Below are 14835 nucleotides of genomic sequence, written 5' to 3'. Positions count from 1 at the left end.
ACTATTATGAGTCTGTTAATAACCTTCCTCAGATAATTAACCGAGTTTCAGAAAGTTTTCAGAACGAGCAAAGCTTTAAAAAAAAAAAAAGAAAGAAAGAAGCAATTTCAAGATTTTTTCCATCTATTAGGACAGCACAAGTGCAATAATAGGAACCGGGGAGAATATTTTGAGGCCTGCATAAGAGCACTCACTCGGCAGTCGTCACAGCACTGTCCGTGGGCACACACAGCGTCGCCCTTGAGGGTGCATGTGGTGGCGTTGCAGCACGGGTTCATGCACTCCTGAAAGACGGGAAGGAGAAGCATGTAGTTAAAAAGCATGTGGGCGTGATCACTGCCCTGAAGTTACTCCACCAGCCGTCAGATCAAGACATTTAAGGTCACGAGGGAGCAAATCCTGCCCTGACGAGAAGAGACCAATTAGGCAAACCTCATATGTTTCAGATTTGTTGGGACCCTTCGGACCTGTGCAAAGAGGAGTGTGTTTATTGCAGTGACCTGCTTGCAGCGGAGGAGTAAATGATAGAAATCAGACGTGGCATTCGGGAGGACCGCCTCTAAAATTTGATGTGCGTAACGAAGAGATGTGGCAGGTGTATTTTTTTTGCCAGGGGCAGTAAGTGGGATTTGAAGATGGTAGACACTTCAGCATCCTGTCGAGATCAGCTGGCCAACGGCAGCAAAACACCAAGAAGATTGAGGATACGTCGGGAGAGTTTCAAAGACGAGTAGAAACATTAAAAAAAAAAAAAAAAAAAAGTGACACTTTTATCTGGTGATCTTTATCTTTTACGACATGCCAAAACTACTCAGCCTCAGCATTGCCACAAATCACCCAGGAAACAACATGGCTGTTTTGCCTGTGGGGCTGTGTCGTAATGACACAGTGAAGGCTAGGAAATGGAAGCTGATGGATTGCCGGACGTCTAATTTTCAGTGGATACGTGATTTCACGAGTCTGGTCGTTCACCTCTCAGCTCTGACGTGAGACTATTGTTTAGAGAGCACAAAATGAAATGTTGCTTTTCATCCCCTGGTTCAATTGGACCAACACATCCAACAAGCTCTCTGGTGACGTCGTGGAGGTTATGGAGGAGCAAACTGGCAGAGACGGGGCCAGTGGAGTGCACAGCCGGTTCGTTGGAGGTCATACACAATGGCTCCACTAACATATACCACCTACCACTAAGTGAATGATGGCGCACGGTCATAACAATGCTTAACGTAATGGCCACATTGGTGGAGTTGAAAACTCAACTCAGCAAAATTATACATCATCAACAGACATCATTCTATAGCCGTTAGTGGGTTGCGTGTTTTTGTAGCTCAGCAAGATCAGCAGAAAGAAAGAAAAAAAACCTCTCCTCCAGGGAAACAATCTTGCTGATCACATCACGTCAGCTTCAGGAAAATCTCCTGGTTAAACTTTTATTCTTACCGTATTAATATTTTAAGCTTATCAGCCTAATAGCTCCACATTAGGATCCCCAGAGTAAATTGCTTCTGAAAAATAAGGTGTAAAATTCAGTGGGCTACAACTGTTATTTTAATTCATCTGATGCATATTTTATCACCGCTTCATATCCTCCGCTGATCTCATTTTGGCATTTTTGAGGCGTTTCTGCCAGCTCAGCGAGTGAAAGATAAATACTAATCTGAATCTTTGGGGTTTAGTTGTTTATAATTTCAGGTATCTGAAAAAGTCAAGCTTACATATATTTTTTTTAACAAATATAAGGAAGATGATTGAACATGATAAATGTGTCATATGTCAAATGTGTCATATGTGCTGTTGAAATAATAAAATCAGCATGTGTGTTCATCTTCTACAGCTGTTTTATAAGACTTTTATCAGCTCAACACATGGCTAACAAAGAGAGACAGGCACTCCCTCACACCTCGGCACAACTTCTACCCACTCCTTCATTTTTTATACCATACGTACATATCCATCTTTTATATAACTCAGGGTCACAGGATGCTGGAGCTGAGCCCAGCTGACTATGGGCAAAGGCAGGGTACACTCTAAAACACAGAAAGACACAATCACTGGATTGTGGAAGGAAACATTATGTGGGAGAAATTTATCATTAAGCACCAAAAATGTAATCTTTTTTCTTTTTTAACATCATCATGAAGTCAATATTTCAGTTATACATGTTGCTTGTAGGACAGTGATTGCTGCTGTTGGATATAGATCAACCTGCAAACTCATAAGGGAATCAGGCACAGTAAGACATACAGCTGCCGGAGATATTTCTGAATTATACTTGCTCCTCGAATATGATTCTCACTCTTTTCCCATGGTATTATGCGGCGTATATGACAGCAAAACACACAAAGAATAACTGCATGGACGCAGTCCCATTTGTTTGCAACACGTAAAGGATGCCAAGGAAAGCTTGCCTCAACTTCAACCCGATTAGGCTTTTGTTTGTTTCCTTTGTCACGCAGTTGGACAGTGGTGTGATTAATGGGCTTTCAGCGGGGATATGACATCACCGAGGCAGCCCGGCAGAGCTCTGCTCAGCACATGTGGGAGATTAAGAGGAGGTGCGATGTAAATAAAACACTTACATTGGAGGCCCTGTGTGGCTGTGCTTTAAGGAATTTCTTTTATGGCACAGCAGCGTTCAGCGCATTCAGGTCACAATAACAACATCAGTGTCAAAAGAAAGCTGAGCTTGAAGTTTGCTGTGCTTTGTTAGGGGCCTCTGAGTGAGCTGTTGAGACCTGCGTCGGTTCTGCTTGATTGTTTACAAGACAGTTATCATTGTTTTAGTCGGACAATGGGTTTTGTAAAGGGAATGTCAAGTTAAAAAAGAAATCCTACAATGCGTGAAATTAATTTCTGTCAAGTCTGTCTTTACTCCGGGACTGAATATGTTGACTTTAGGTGCAGCTAAAGAGTGGTGGAATCGTTAATAGTTTTCATGTTCTACTCTGTGTGTGTAAATTAGAAATGGAGTTCACTTAAATAAAGCTTTTCCACTGATTTAGTAGCTCCCAAAGCACTTTACATTGACAGCAACATTCACTACTCACACACCAAGGCACTCGATCCATCCATTGGGAGGAGTTTGGGCTTCAGCGCCTTGCTCAAGGACACTTTGGCATGTGAACAGGTGGTGATCTAACTTGTGACTTGACTGAATGTGTGTGTTTTGCTCCCACAGGCCAAAAACCTGTGTTTGAGATTGATCAATGAGCTGCATGACATTTTGTGGCCCTGTTCTCTCACAGTCAGCTGGGATTTCCTCCACGGCCCGGCAACCTTGACTTGGACACGGGGGTGAAGAAGATGGTGGACGGATGGATTTAAGGAGCAGCTTACTTCAGGCAGGAGGAGGAAAGAGCCACATTTGAAACTATTCTCAATCATGACTCACCAGAACATCATTATACGATGACGTTACACAGGGCTGCATTGTATAACTCCAATCATTGTCAAACATCACATTTCACATCACAGCACAGAATTCAGTCATGTATTGGATCGATCGTGAGGTGACGAGAGAACAAGAGGAGGTCAGGACGACATGATTCATGGAAAAAGCTGTACTTGTAACTTCGTTTGAGATTTGCAGTTTGAAAGTTGGGCTTTTATGTTTGCCAGTAGATCAGTTATTGACGGCAATCAAGCTGCTTTCAAATGTGCAGTATTCACATGGCTGCCTCATGTGTACATGTTTTACTGACCTCTGGCTCACCGCAGTCACACTCCTCTCCTTCCTCCACATAGCCATTGCCACATTTCTGTCCCCCATAGAGGACCTTGACCTCAGGCATGTTGTAGAGACACATGCCTACGCCTTTCTCCAGACTGGCAGCAAGGTCCTTCTTGCTGCATGTACTGAACACTGTTGGAAATGGATACCTGGAAGAAGAACAGAAAGAACAGGCTGAGTGAAAAGCGAGAATGAAGAGTATTAATAAATCCTGCTTGATGTGTACATTTGCTGTTCAAAAAATGCGACACATGATCTCAAGAAAATCGAATTCAGTAATTCTGCTGGCATGAAATATGAATGCAGCCTTCACTCTTTTGGTCAAAATGCTCATTCAGGAGGCCTGTTCACACAAATCTAATGAACTACTGAGATTGCATGACCATCAGGTCAAGGATGTTTTCTTTCTATCTTTGTATTGTGCTCAACAAATAAACGGGATTCAAATGTCCGAAGAAACGTTTTCTCTGGCAGCCACATTTTGAGAAGGCATAGTCGGGCTAAAAAGACAATTTAAGCAACTGACCTCAGGGAGTAGTTTGGGCAGTTGTGTATTGGGTGTGGATAATTTGTGTGTGAAGATGAATGTGTATGCGAAAACCTCAATGAAACATCGAGCCCCGAAATCACATAATTTCCATTCCCTCATATCACTTACCTGAAGTGCTGACTAACATCTAATTTAGCGAGGAAAGAGATGGAATTTCATATTGAAAGGAGGAAAATGTTATGACTTTAAAGATGAAACTGCACAGAAGCCCCGGGGGAACCGTCCTCCTGCAAGAGAGAACTGCTGCAGCCACACAGACCAATGACAAAAGATAAATAAGAGGAAAAAGGGAATGAGAGATGGAAAAAGGAAAAACAAGCATTTTGTAGACAAATAGCGCAGAAGAGGAGGTTTTTACACAGTGGGGGCAAAAATGGACCAAGTCATTGTGAGGCAGAAACAAAGACAAGGAAAGTGTCTATGGAGAGGGGAACAGAAATATGAAAAGAAATATTGTTATTTCACCAGGTGGTTAGACAGAGGAGACAGCCAGCCCTAAAGGACTATAAAGGAGCTCGGAATAGCCACCAAAAGGAACAAAACAAAACCACAAAATGCAATGCAATGAAATAAAAAAAGACATGTAAAATGTCCCCTATTAAAAAAAGGAAGTGATCGAAAAAGTCGATAACAGCATAACGTGAGTACAGCAAAACAAAGATAAAAATACATACATAAAAATGGAAGTGTGTATGTGTGTATGTATGTATGTATGTATGTATGTATGTATGTATGTATGTATGTATGTATGTATGTATGTGTGTGTGTGTGTGTGTATGTATGTATGTATGTATGTATGTATGTATGTATGTATGTATGTATGTATGTATGTATGTATGTATGTATGTATGTATGTATGTATGTATGTATGTATGTATGTATGTATGTGTGTGTGTGTGTGTGTGTGTATGTATGTATGTATGTATGTATGTATGTATGTATGTATGTATGTATGTATGTATGTATGTGTGTATGTATGTATGTATGTATGGAAAGCTCTGCCACAAGCAGCATAAATCAATCCACTAATCATGTCAAATAATGTAACGTTAAAAATTCAACTACTGAACCTAAAGCTACAAAAACACATAAGTCACACATGCTCTAAATATAACACCAACATCAAATAAACAAATTACTTTTGTAATTGTATTAGGGATGCTGGTGCTATTGGCACTTTAATTGGACATTAAAACTCATTAAATAGACCAGGGTTTTTTTATTTCTTTTTTTGGTTATGTGATTTTTGAGGGGTAACTTAAAGAATGGCTCCATTTCGAAAGAACTGATGAGGTTTATATTTTTAATTGTATAGTTCTTTGGTTGCCTTTGACTCGTCGTCTGTTTAAAAGTGTTCCACAAGTGTGTTCCCCTTTCCACTGCACTGGTCTCAGCGGTCAAATGCTGCTAAATCTGCCACTGTGCTGTCTCGTCTGAAGCCTGTGCTCGGCTTTGACCTCTTGTTGTCAGTGCGAAACACAAGCCACAGGACATATACAGCAGCATAACATCCCCAGTGTTTGGTAGCGATGTAGCCAAGACCTTGCCTCTTGTTTCATGTCAGCCAAGAAACAAGACTTGCCTCACAAAACAATTCTTCGAAAAGTGGTCTTTGGGGGTGTAAAACTGGTATCTCACAGCTCACACCAGTCATCATGGGACATAGTCTAGCTTCAAAAAGAGGAGGTGGAGGATCTGGGGAGCCAAGAGAGCAAAAGTTAGCGGAGAGGATTGACAGACGTGGCACAGTGAAAGGGAGCTGGCCTGATATGCTCGACTTCAGACAGAAACATGTCATACACGTAGTTATGCAGCGATAGACTGACTGGGGTCTTCAAACGCATCGGGGCGTGGAGACTGTCTGCAAAGCTTGAGGCTTGACAGGGCCGATTTGTGAAAATTCAACATTACACAGAATATGTTTGTGAAGCCTGGCATCGGACGGAGTTGGGGGGGGGGTAATGCTTTGCCTTTGCCTTGGGGGGATTTGCTTGCTGCAACTGCATGGATATTTCACTGCTGTTAGTTGACTATAGTGAGGCTCTTCCGGAGGGAGCAGGAGATAACAATGGAGGCATTCAATGGAAACAAAATCTTTTTTTTTTTTTTTGAAAAGAAACAGATTCCCAAAGAACACTGGGAAAAACATCCTCTTCTAACTGATACCCTTGGGTCAAACTGCTATTTGCACTTCACTCTGACTGTCCACCTTTGAATGTCAGCCGCTTTCATCTCCCATTGGCAAGGAGACAATCTACCTGCTTCTGCACCACCTTGTCGACTCACATAATCCACTTGTTCGATTCTTTTTACATGGACTGGTGAGCTGCCTTTTCCAGTGCGTTGGAGAGCCAGCAATGAAAACAGGCACAGACAAACTATGCATATCAAACTGGCTCGGAGCGGGCCTTGTAAATAGAAAGGACTGTCGCTGATAACACAACAGAGGCATGCTTGAGGAAAGCAGATGGAACGCGCACAAGGGGTGAACAGCGTCTGCACTCCATAAACTGGCATTAGAGGCTAAAGTTTGGACAGTTGCATTTCTTCACGGAGGAAAATCCGGTTTCGTAGCGCCGAATAAGTGCGGCATGGAAACTATTAGGAAGATCTGGAAGATAAATGCACGTTAAAAGCAACATAAATCAAGATCTGAATCCCTGAGGCAAAATCTAAACACAGCACATGTTTTTAGGGCCAACTCCCTTTTGATTTATGGACTTTCTTTGTGCAACAACTTTGAACAGGAATCAAAAATTCACTTCATCATCCGTCAACATGTGTCCGCTATCACCACAAGATATTTGGTACAGCCATCCAATTGGCTCCACTAAAAAAAAAACAAAGCCTTTTGAGCCATCCTATGCTTTAAGCTTGTATTTTCAAATATATGTTATTTTCATTCCTTTTTATAATGTTGGTACATTAAACACAGGTAAGCACATGAGAAGAAGGTTCTCCTTTATCAGTTTTTTAAAATCTGACTCCAATTTGTATCACATGTTTCAGTTAAAGCGCATATAGTAAGATAAGTGAAAAATGTCAAAATTTTTTGACTTTCCTTTGAGAGAAGAAGTTGTATAAGAAGCGTGACATAAAGACATTTTCTTATTTTGGGCTCCATCTATGATTTGTTCTTAGTAAAGATAACCCATCGATAGAAGAGGAAAAACATCTTCTATTAATCCAAATATGACGTTTCCCATGGAAGAAAACATCCGTTTTGAATTTAGCCAGAAGAAAGAAGAATGCACGAGTAAGCTGTGATATCAGAAACGTTTGCATGCATTCTTTTTGGAGAGTTGGGTGTTTCCCTCTTCATCCACTTGTTTTTCTGCTTATCACGAAACATTTGGAAAAAGGTCCCTTGGTTTCACTGCAGCTGAAGCTCTTCTTGTCCAGCATTTTGGTGGCATCTGTTGGTGCTTGTTGGCTGTATTTGCACACCTGCTATCATGTGGTATTTTTAGCTATGCTTGTAATTTTCCACACGAATAAAACTAAATCTATATAAGCACTGACTTTTACATCCAGATTGATCTGATTTCTCTCTTAACAGAATATTTGAAATAAGGAGTCCACTTGAGACCTTTATCACAACAGAAACTAATGAATCTGGTTTAAAATAAGTAGAATGACATTTTAAGAAATAATAAAAAAAAACACCTCTCTGTCCTTTAAATGCCTGCTGATTTAATGCAAAGGGCATCTACGGGAGCCGTGGGGGGAAGGGAGCCAAGAAATTGTTCTAAATGATCAACCTTTAACTGGCGTCTAATGTGGCCGGCAATTGTGTATCGGCAGTTCTTTGATAATTGAGCTGCGCTGCTAATCTGCAGCTGACATTCCTCCAGGTAACAGATGCCCACTCCATCCTGGTAACAGATGCAGTGTCAGCCTGACACGGTGCCCAGGGACGCTGTGTGAAATACTCTGTCACCCGCTGACTGCTGCAGTCCTTCATGACAATGAGCAGATGCGCCAAAGGAGTGTCCTGTCCACACACACACAGATGAGCACAAATGCGCAATCAAGGATGGAGATCTGCCGTTGTGCTCTTTGAGGGCTATTGTGGCATTGGCTGAAACTCTGTCAGATTGAGGGGGAGGGTTGGTAAATGTATGAGAACAGGACAAGGCAGCCCAGAATCATTGTTCACGTGACTGACAGTCAAGTGTGGCGAAAGTTTCAGTGCGGCGGTTTTGTTGGCAGACCAACATTTTTTCAATTCCAAATTGTCTGTCTCTTGCATTAAACATCAACAAGAATAGAAGATTGAGTTCGGAAAAAAAAAGAAAAAAAAAAAGACCCATTCAATATATTCGAATGCAATACCTGAGTGAAAAGAAAAGAACTTGATTAAAGTCAACCGCAACGGTTCTATACATTTACAGTAGAAACGGCTCCAGTGAGTTTTCAAAAGAGCCGAGACAAATGTGCATATTATCGCAGCCGAGACCGCACGGCTGCTCCGCTGTCCAGGAAATTAGCCAAGGAGCGAGTGTAGGTTTCCCTGGATAATATTGGTTTAATGCCCCGCACCCTCTCCAGGTGTGGCTTACTGTGGTGGAACTAATTTGGCTGCACACAACAGTTGTACCGAATCTAATTAGTCAGGCCCTATTCTGGCTGCTGTCACTGTTTGAAAGACAAATATGTCATTTGCATTGTGAATGACACACACTGTTAAAAATCTTAATCTCATCAGCGGCCACACAGCCTCATAAATCTGGGAGAAAAATGTGCGGCGCTTTCGCACGAACTACACTCTATTAGTGAAGGTGCCACATTGCAGCAAGGGAGAATCCATCACCGTTGTCTGTGTTTTTATTGGCTGCGCCCAATATATTCACATGCCATTTCTGTTCTGTTGTGTTTGATGGGAGAAAAAGAGAGGGCGTTTACCTCGTCCCACATTGACATGCCTTTCGAGAGGTGGGATTTATTTAATTATCTGCCAATGCATGCTTCACTAAGATGGAGCATCTGTTCTCTGAGCAGCAGTCTGAATATGACAGACAAGAAAAATGTTGCATTGGACCGGTTTGAAGAGTAGGTTGGAAAGATCTTAAGTAAAGGCAGGAGGCCATCAAAATGTAAAAAAAAAAAAAGTTCAGGAAAAGACAATAGGAAAAAAGAGAAGAACTTCAGTTCACAGCGAGATGCCATCACCTCCGCTCCTTTCACCACTAATAAAAGCTCCTTTCATTTTAAGGACGGCTGGATCGCACTCTGCTGAGGTGAGCACCTTGAAACAAAGCTTTCAAAGGAAATATAATATCAAACAAAGCATGAAATTAACACTTTTCTCACTTTCTGTTGGCAAGAACAAGTTTGTTTGAAAGCCAGCTACAGCATATACATCGACATACTGCACAACAGTTTTAAACCTGTAAGCCGAGATCTGTGCAACATGACTGACGTGTCCACTCATCAACTGCAACCCTTGACTGGAGGTAATGATGTAAGTGTGTGAAACACTGACACAGATTTGCAGTTTTTTTCTTCAAAAAGAAGCGTTTTTTTTCCCTGTATTTTTCTTCAATTATGAGTGATGCTGTAAAAAGCATGGTGATCAATCCAGCATTTAATAATGACAGAATTCAGACAGAATTGAACAAAAATGAAAGATTCAAAATCTCTCACACGGACAAAAAGCAATGAAAACAGTAAATCCAGTACAATCTACAGAGCTTTAAAAGTTCATATCTGTCACCAAATTTTATAAAGAAAACTCGTTGAGTTCTTTGCGGTCCTATCTTTCCTCCATTAACAGTTTTCATGGAATAATTATTGTCATCAAAATATTTTCCTGTGTCCAATAGCTCCACAGTTCATATGTGGAAGTATGGAAGCCTTGTTGCACACCAAACAAGTGGTTTGAATAATAAATTAAGTACAGACACCACTCCCTTCCAAAAAAAAAAAAAAATGTCCACACCATCCACATGCAGTACTGGATGCACCACTGATTTATGGAAGGAAGAAATTCCTGCAGAGGTTTTGACTCATACATTTACTAAGCTTTAAATCACCACACAAATGCATAAACCAGAGCATGCAGCAGTGTTGTGGAAGTGAAAAGGGTTCCTAAAGAACTGTCTGTTCAGCTCTTTTGGTGACAACATATTGAGTAGACTTATTTCACTTTGGTTTAGACCATAACCTTGTACCACGAAGTTGAACACAACCTCAAGGTAGCCTGTGTGACTAACCAGAATAAAAGATCAAATATGAAACAGGAGTGCTTTCATTTTTATGTTTTGTTCTTGGTATGCTTGTATGTTAATGTGCAGAAATGATCAATTTCCCTGTGCCCGTTTGATTTCAACCACATAACTATAACAGATCACTTCATTACAATGACAACCAGAAGATAAAGCATAAAGCAAAATCACAAATAGCCCTTCCAGGGATTTTAAAAAGGCCACCCTGTCATAATTAAAAGAACTCCCAAATTGCATACAAGCATAACTTGGCATTTTAATAGGAATCAGATCAAACATTTTTGGGTCTGTGATTTCACCCTGACAACAGCTTTCTGTTTCTGCCCTCCTACCGATGTGCAGCTGGCTCTCATCTGCTTTCCAGACAATTATGAGTACCTATAACAACAGACATTTGTACTGTTTGCAAGCTGCACTGACTGAAGTGGAAAGGCCATACAGGAAGTTGCCATTGTCATTACCGCTGACAAAATGATATTACGCTGCAGTGAGATGTAGAGATGTGATGTTCAGTGCACCAAACTGCTTTTTGTGAAATAAGTCTCATGCACAGTTTAAATGTCTCCTGCCAGATCAGCACATGACTAAAGGTCAGTGGGTGACTGGATGCCGAGTAAGACAGGTGTGTCGAGAGCAGATTCAATGGTTACATTGTGGTTTTGAAGTGCTCGTCTGTCTGTGAGCCCTCTGTCTGACATCAGACGGTCTATCGCTCTCTAAGCTGGACCATCAACTGACGTGCGTTTAGTCCGAGCTAAGCAGGAGACATGCTTGACCTTTCTGTAAATGTTAGGCTGCAACTGAGGCAGAGGCATGTGGTGATTAAACATTAAGGGGGAAAACAAGCAAAAAAAAGCACAAGCACTGGTTTCCTTCCTCCTCCACACAGCAAAATGTCGGGAGATAATGGCATTTGGTACCTTCTCAACTCCCCTGCATTGTCATTTTGACAAGAGAAAAACAAGAGTTAGGAGCTCCCTGATACTGTCTTGACAATGGGCTCACCTCCTGGCCTCCGAGTCCAGCCACAGCTCCCCACTGCGCTTCATCAGTCTACTTCTACAGATACAGATACAGACACAGGAGAGTACTTCTGAGGATTCTCACCAGCATTCACATGACGCAAGTCTGAGCTCAACTTCTAAAAGGCATTCCCTGTTCAAAAACGCCAAAGTAAACCGCTGTTTTCCTCTGTTCACTTGTTGTGGAGACACAAACCGCTCATAGACAAACTTTAAAGCTCTTGCGACCTGTCTCAGTTTTTTCCCCCTCATGCTCTCAAAAATAATCCATTCATTGTCCTCTTTCTGATGTCTGCCTCTCACTCTAACCTCTATCCCTTGTTGTGTATCTTGTCCCGCTTTGCCACTGTGGGAGATAAAAGACAAATGAAACCACGGCTCCCCTCTCCCTCCGTCTGTCTATCCAGGCATAAAGCACCTCTCTGCGGATCTCTCTCTCTGTGCCCTGGCCCTGATTGCAGCTGGCAGCGTCACTGATAATCACGTCATTTAGATGCAGCCTGTCCTCTCCTCCATTAGCAAGTCTAAGCTGAGAGTATCCCAAACACACACATTCAAACGAGCTACACGCCTTTCGGACGCTGCGTTTATCATGCTGAAGGCATCTCGCCTGAGGGTCAAAGGAGGTTGCTAATAGTTAAAGGAAAGAAAAAGAGAGAGAGAGAAACTGGATCTGTGATGGAGGAAATGAGTTCTAGATTGGTTTGGAATATTATTGGTTTTTGTCATCAGGAAACTGCAAATTCAGGCTGATAGTTCAGGAAATTCAATTTAAGAGAAGATAAGCAGCTAAGTCAAGCTTGAACTTGAGTAACTTTCTAATTTTCATCTTTGACGAAACTTTAGTAAATCTGTTGTCCCATGAAATATCTTCAGCCTACAAGCTCACAATCTGACACTATGAGAAAACCACAGGGATGTTTCACCTCAATACTAAGCTCTGGCAGCCAAACTCATTCATATGACTTTAAAACATAAAAAAAAAGCCTTAAAAGTGTATTTACGTCACACATCCATCTCATGTAGGCAAGAGAACAATATATATGTAAGCCAACATGTCTTGACTCCGAAGGAGGCGGTGTGGTAAACAGAGCTGCTTAAGGTCACAACCCAGAGAATTTAATAACCACAGCAGACTCAAACCTTCACCCTGATGTTTTCCAGTCCAGTGCTCTGACCGCTTGACCCTTTGTGCCATCTACTTACACCAAGTCCACAGGAAAATATCTTGCGAGCTCCATTTTGTTCAGGAAACAAAATGTTGATTCAATAACGCCACGTTTTTTTCTCTCGTGAAAATGTAAAGATTGTTCAGTTTCAGTCCCCATACTTTCCTTAATGTCGCCAATAGCTAGCTGGGATCGTCTCAAAAGGATAAAGTAGTATAGAAGAAGGATAAACGGATGCAATTTCCATAATATACCAGTTTCCGATAAGGAATCCTATTATGGAGCACTGCTACACAGATTTCATATAAAGTAACTAATAAAACTTTAAGTTTGTCTGAAAGACATAAAAGCCTAGACGAGAGATAATTTTCCTCAAAAACAATATGTCGTACTCGACCCAAACACTCTAATCCTACATGTAACTCTGACCGTGAAGCCGGTAACTTGCAATCTGTACTTAGTGTTCTCGTCAAGTTCAGTGAGTAAATTAGATTGATGTCATCGTGTTTGTTTCTCACTTTCCTGTCCATTTCCTCTCGTGCGAATCCCTTAAACCCAAACAGTGCCCCACCTCTGAGCGTTGTGGAGGATTTTCTCCCCGGTGAAAAATCGTTTTTCTTTTCTAATATCATCTGTGCTTGCTCATGCGGAATTGCAGGGGTTTATCTTGTATATCATTTATATACGGCTATGTCATAATGGGTGCTATATATGTAAATAAAACTGAGTCGAAGAAAAAGCACACTGTGGAATTGAGAAGACTGCATTTTCATTCACTTGTGTTTCGCTATTCATACAGACAATGAAAAGCTAAACTGTTATTTCCTGTTTATTCATATCACATCTGCATATAAAGCTTGGGTTCAATGTTAGCCTGTAGCACATAAATAGAAATGTCAGACTGTACATTTTATACAAAAGCAGTAATTAGTGTCGCATTAAAGATTTTTTTTTCCCTAAATGAATCAACGAACTCCCACACAGACGATCGATGATAATAACTGCAATGGGTTGCAGGAGTAAATAAAGGTCTGTGTATTCCTGTGATAAACTGCTCTCTCAGTCAATCCTTCAACAGACTTCTTCTGGTTTTCAACGCACTCTTCTCATTGACTCTCATTACTGAGCCACAACAAACATCAATGATCCTCTTTATGAAATACACAGACCGCACTGAGCAACGGTCAAAGTGCAACAATAATAATTAAATAGGGAAATATTGATAAGTGGCGTTGGTGCATCAAAGCAACGCTGACAAGTAAAATGTCAGCGTACCGGCGTGTATATATTGATCTGCATCGTCTGACTAGCAAACGGAGAAAGGGGGGTTCAGACGAGAAGGTCACTGATTATTTTTCTGTAGTGTTGATATGTGTAATTTTATAATGGGGGGGGTTTCTAAAAAAATGTGTTTCATTATTTTTTGCCGTTATAAAGGATTTAATAACATGACTCACTGTGACTCATTTCGATGAGACAGTCATTTCTCTGAACCGTTTGCATGACATCATTAGGAAGCTTGCTGAAGCCAAGTCGTCATGTCAGTACGCTGACTGCTCGCTCTGAAGACGTGCTGCGTTAATCCAGCAGTGATGTGCATGATTTTTCCTCCCTTCTCTTCCTCTTCATGTTTGTGCTCTAATAAATGTTTTACAACATAAGGATGAGCTCATTGTTGCTGGCGGCCGTACAAATGAGCAGTTTTTGACAGCCATGCCCCTTTTCCCCCTCAATTTATAAAGTGAGAGGTCAATAAAGTTTTTCTGAAACAATTTTGAATCATACTGTTACATTATTTGAAGTGTCAACATATTGTATTGTGCTTTTGAACCCCACACTCTAAAAGCCTGTAGTTTTTATTTTTTCCCATGTCTGATTTATGACAATGATCAAAAACAGCTTTCAGCTGCTTTTAGTGTCAATGTTTAATGACAGCAGACACAAGTAAAACAAATAAAACCACACATCAACAAGGACTTCTGACGAAATATATTACACCAGCGTCTCGCTGATGCTTAGTTTCCCATTAAAACATTATGGTTAATGCTGAATAAGCAGCAGCATTGTGTACAATCTCCTTGTTTTTCAGATCTCTTTATCTCACTGATGAACAATCATTCATTCTCTTTATTTCTGC

At 41.1% G+C, this 14835-nt stretch overlaps 1 protein-coding gene across 1 annotated transcript in view; it reads right to left on the bottom strand.

Annotated features, from left to right (window-relative positions):
* Positions 1 to 14835, bottom strand: part of adam12b (ADAM metallopeptidase domain 12b) — a gene marked incomplete at its 5' end in the record, with an annotated part of 87328 nt that overhangs the window by 21314 nt on the left and 51179 nt on the right. Inside the window, 2 exons of the mRNA XM_080507951.1 lie at positions 195 to 284; positions 3702 to 3879. Coding sequence (XP_080364077.1) covers positions 195 to 284; positions 3702 to 3879 — 268 coding nt within the window. The remainder of the gene's footprint in view (positions 1 to 194; positions 285 to 3701; positions 3880 to 14835) is intronic.

Source organism: Blennius ocellaris (assembly GCF_963422515.1).
Source record: "Blennius ocellaris genome assembly, chromosome: 13".
Classification (NCBI taxonomy): Eukaryota; Metazoa; Chordata; class Actinopteri; order Blenniiformes; family Blenniidae; genus Blennius; species Blennius ocellaris.
This window is presented reverse-complemented; position numbering and strand designations above follow the sequence as displayed.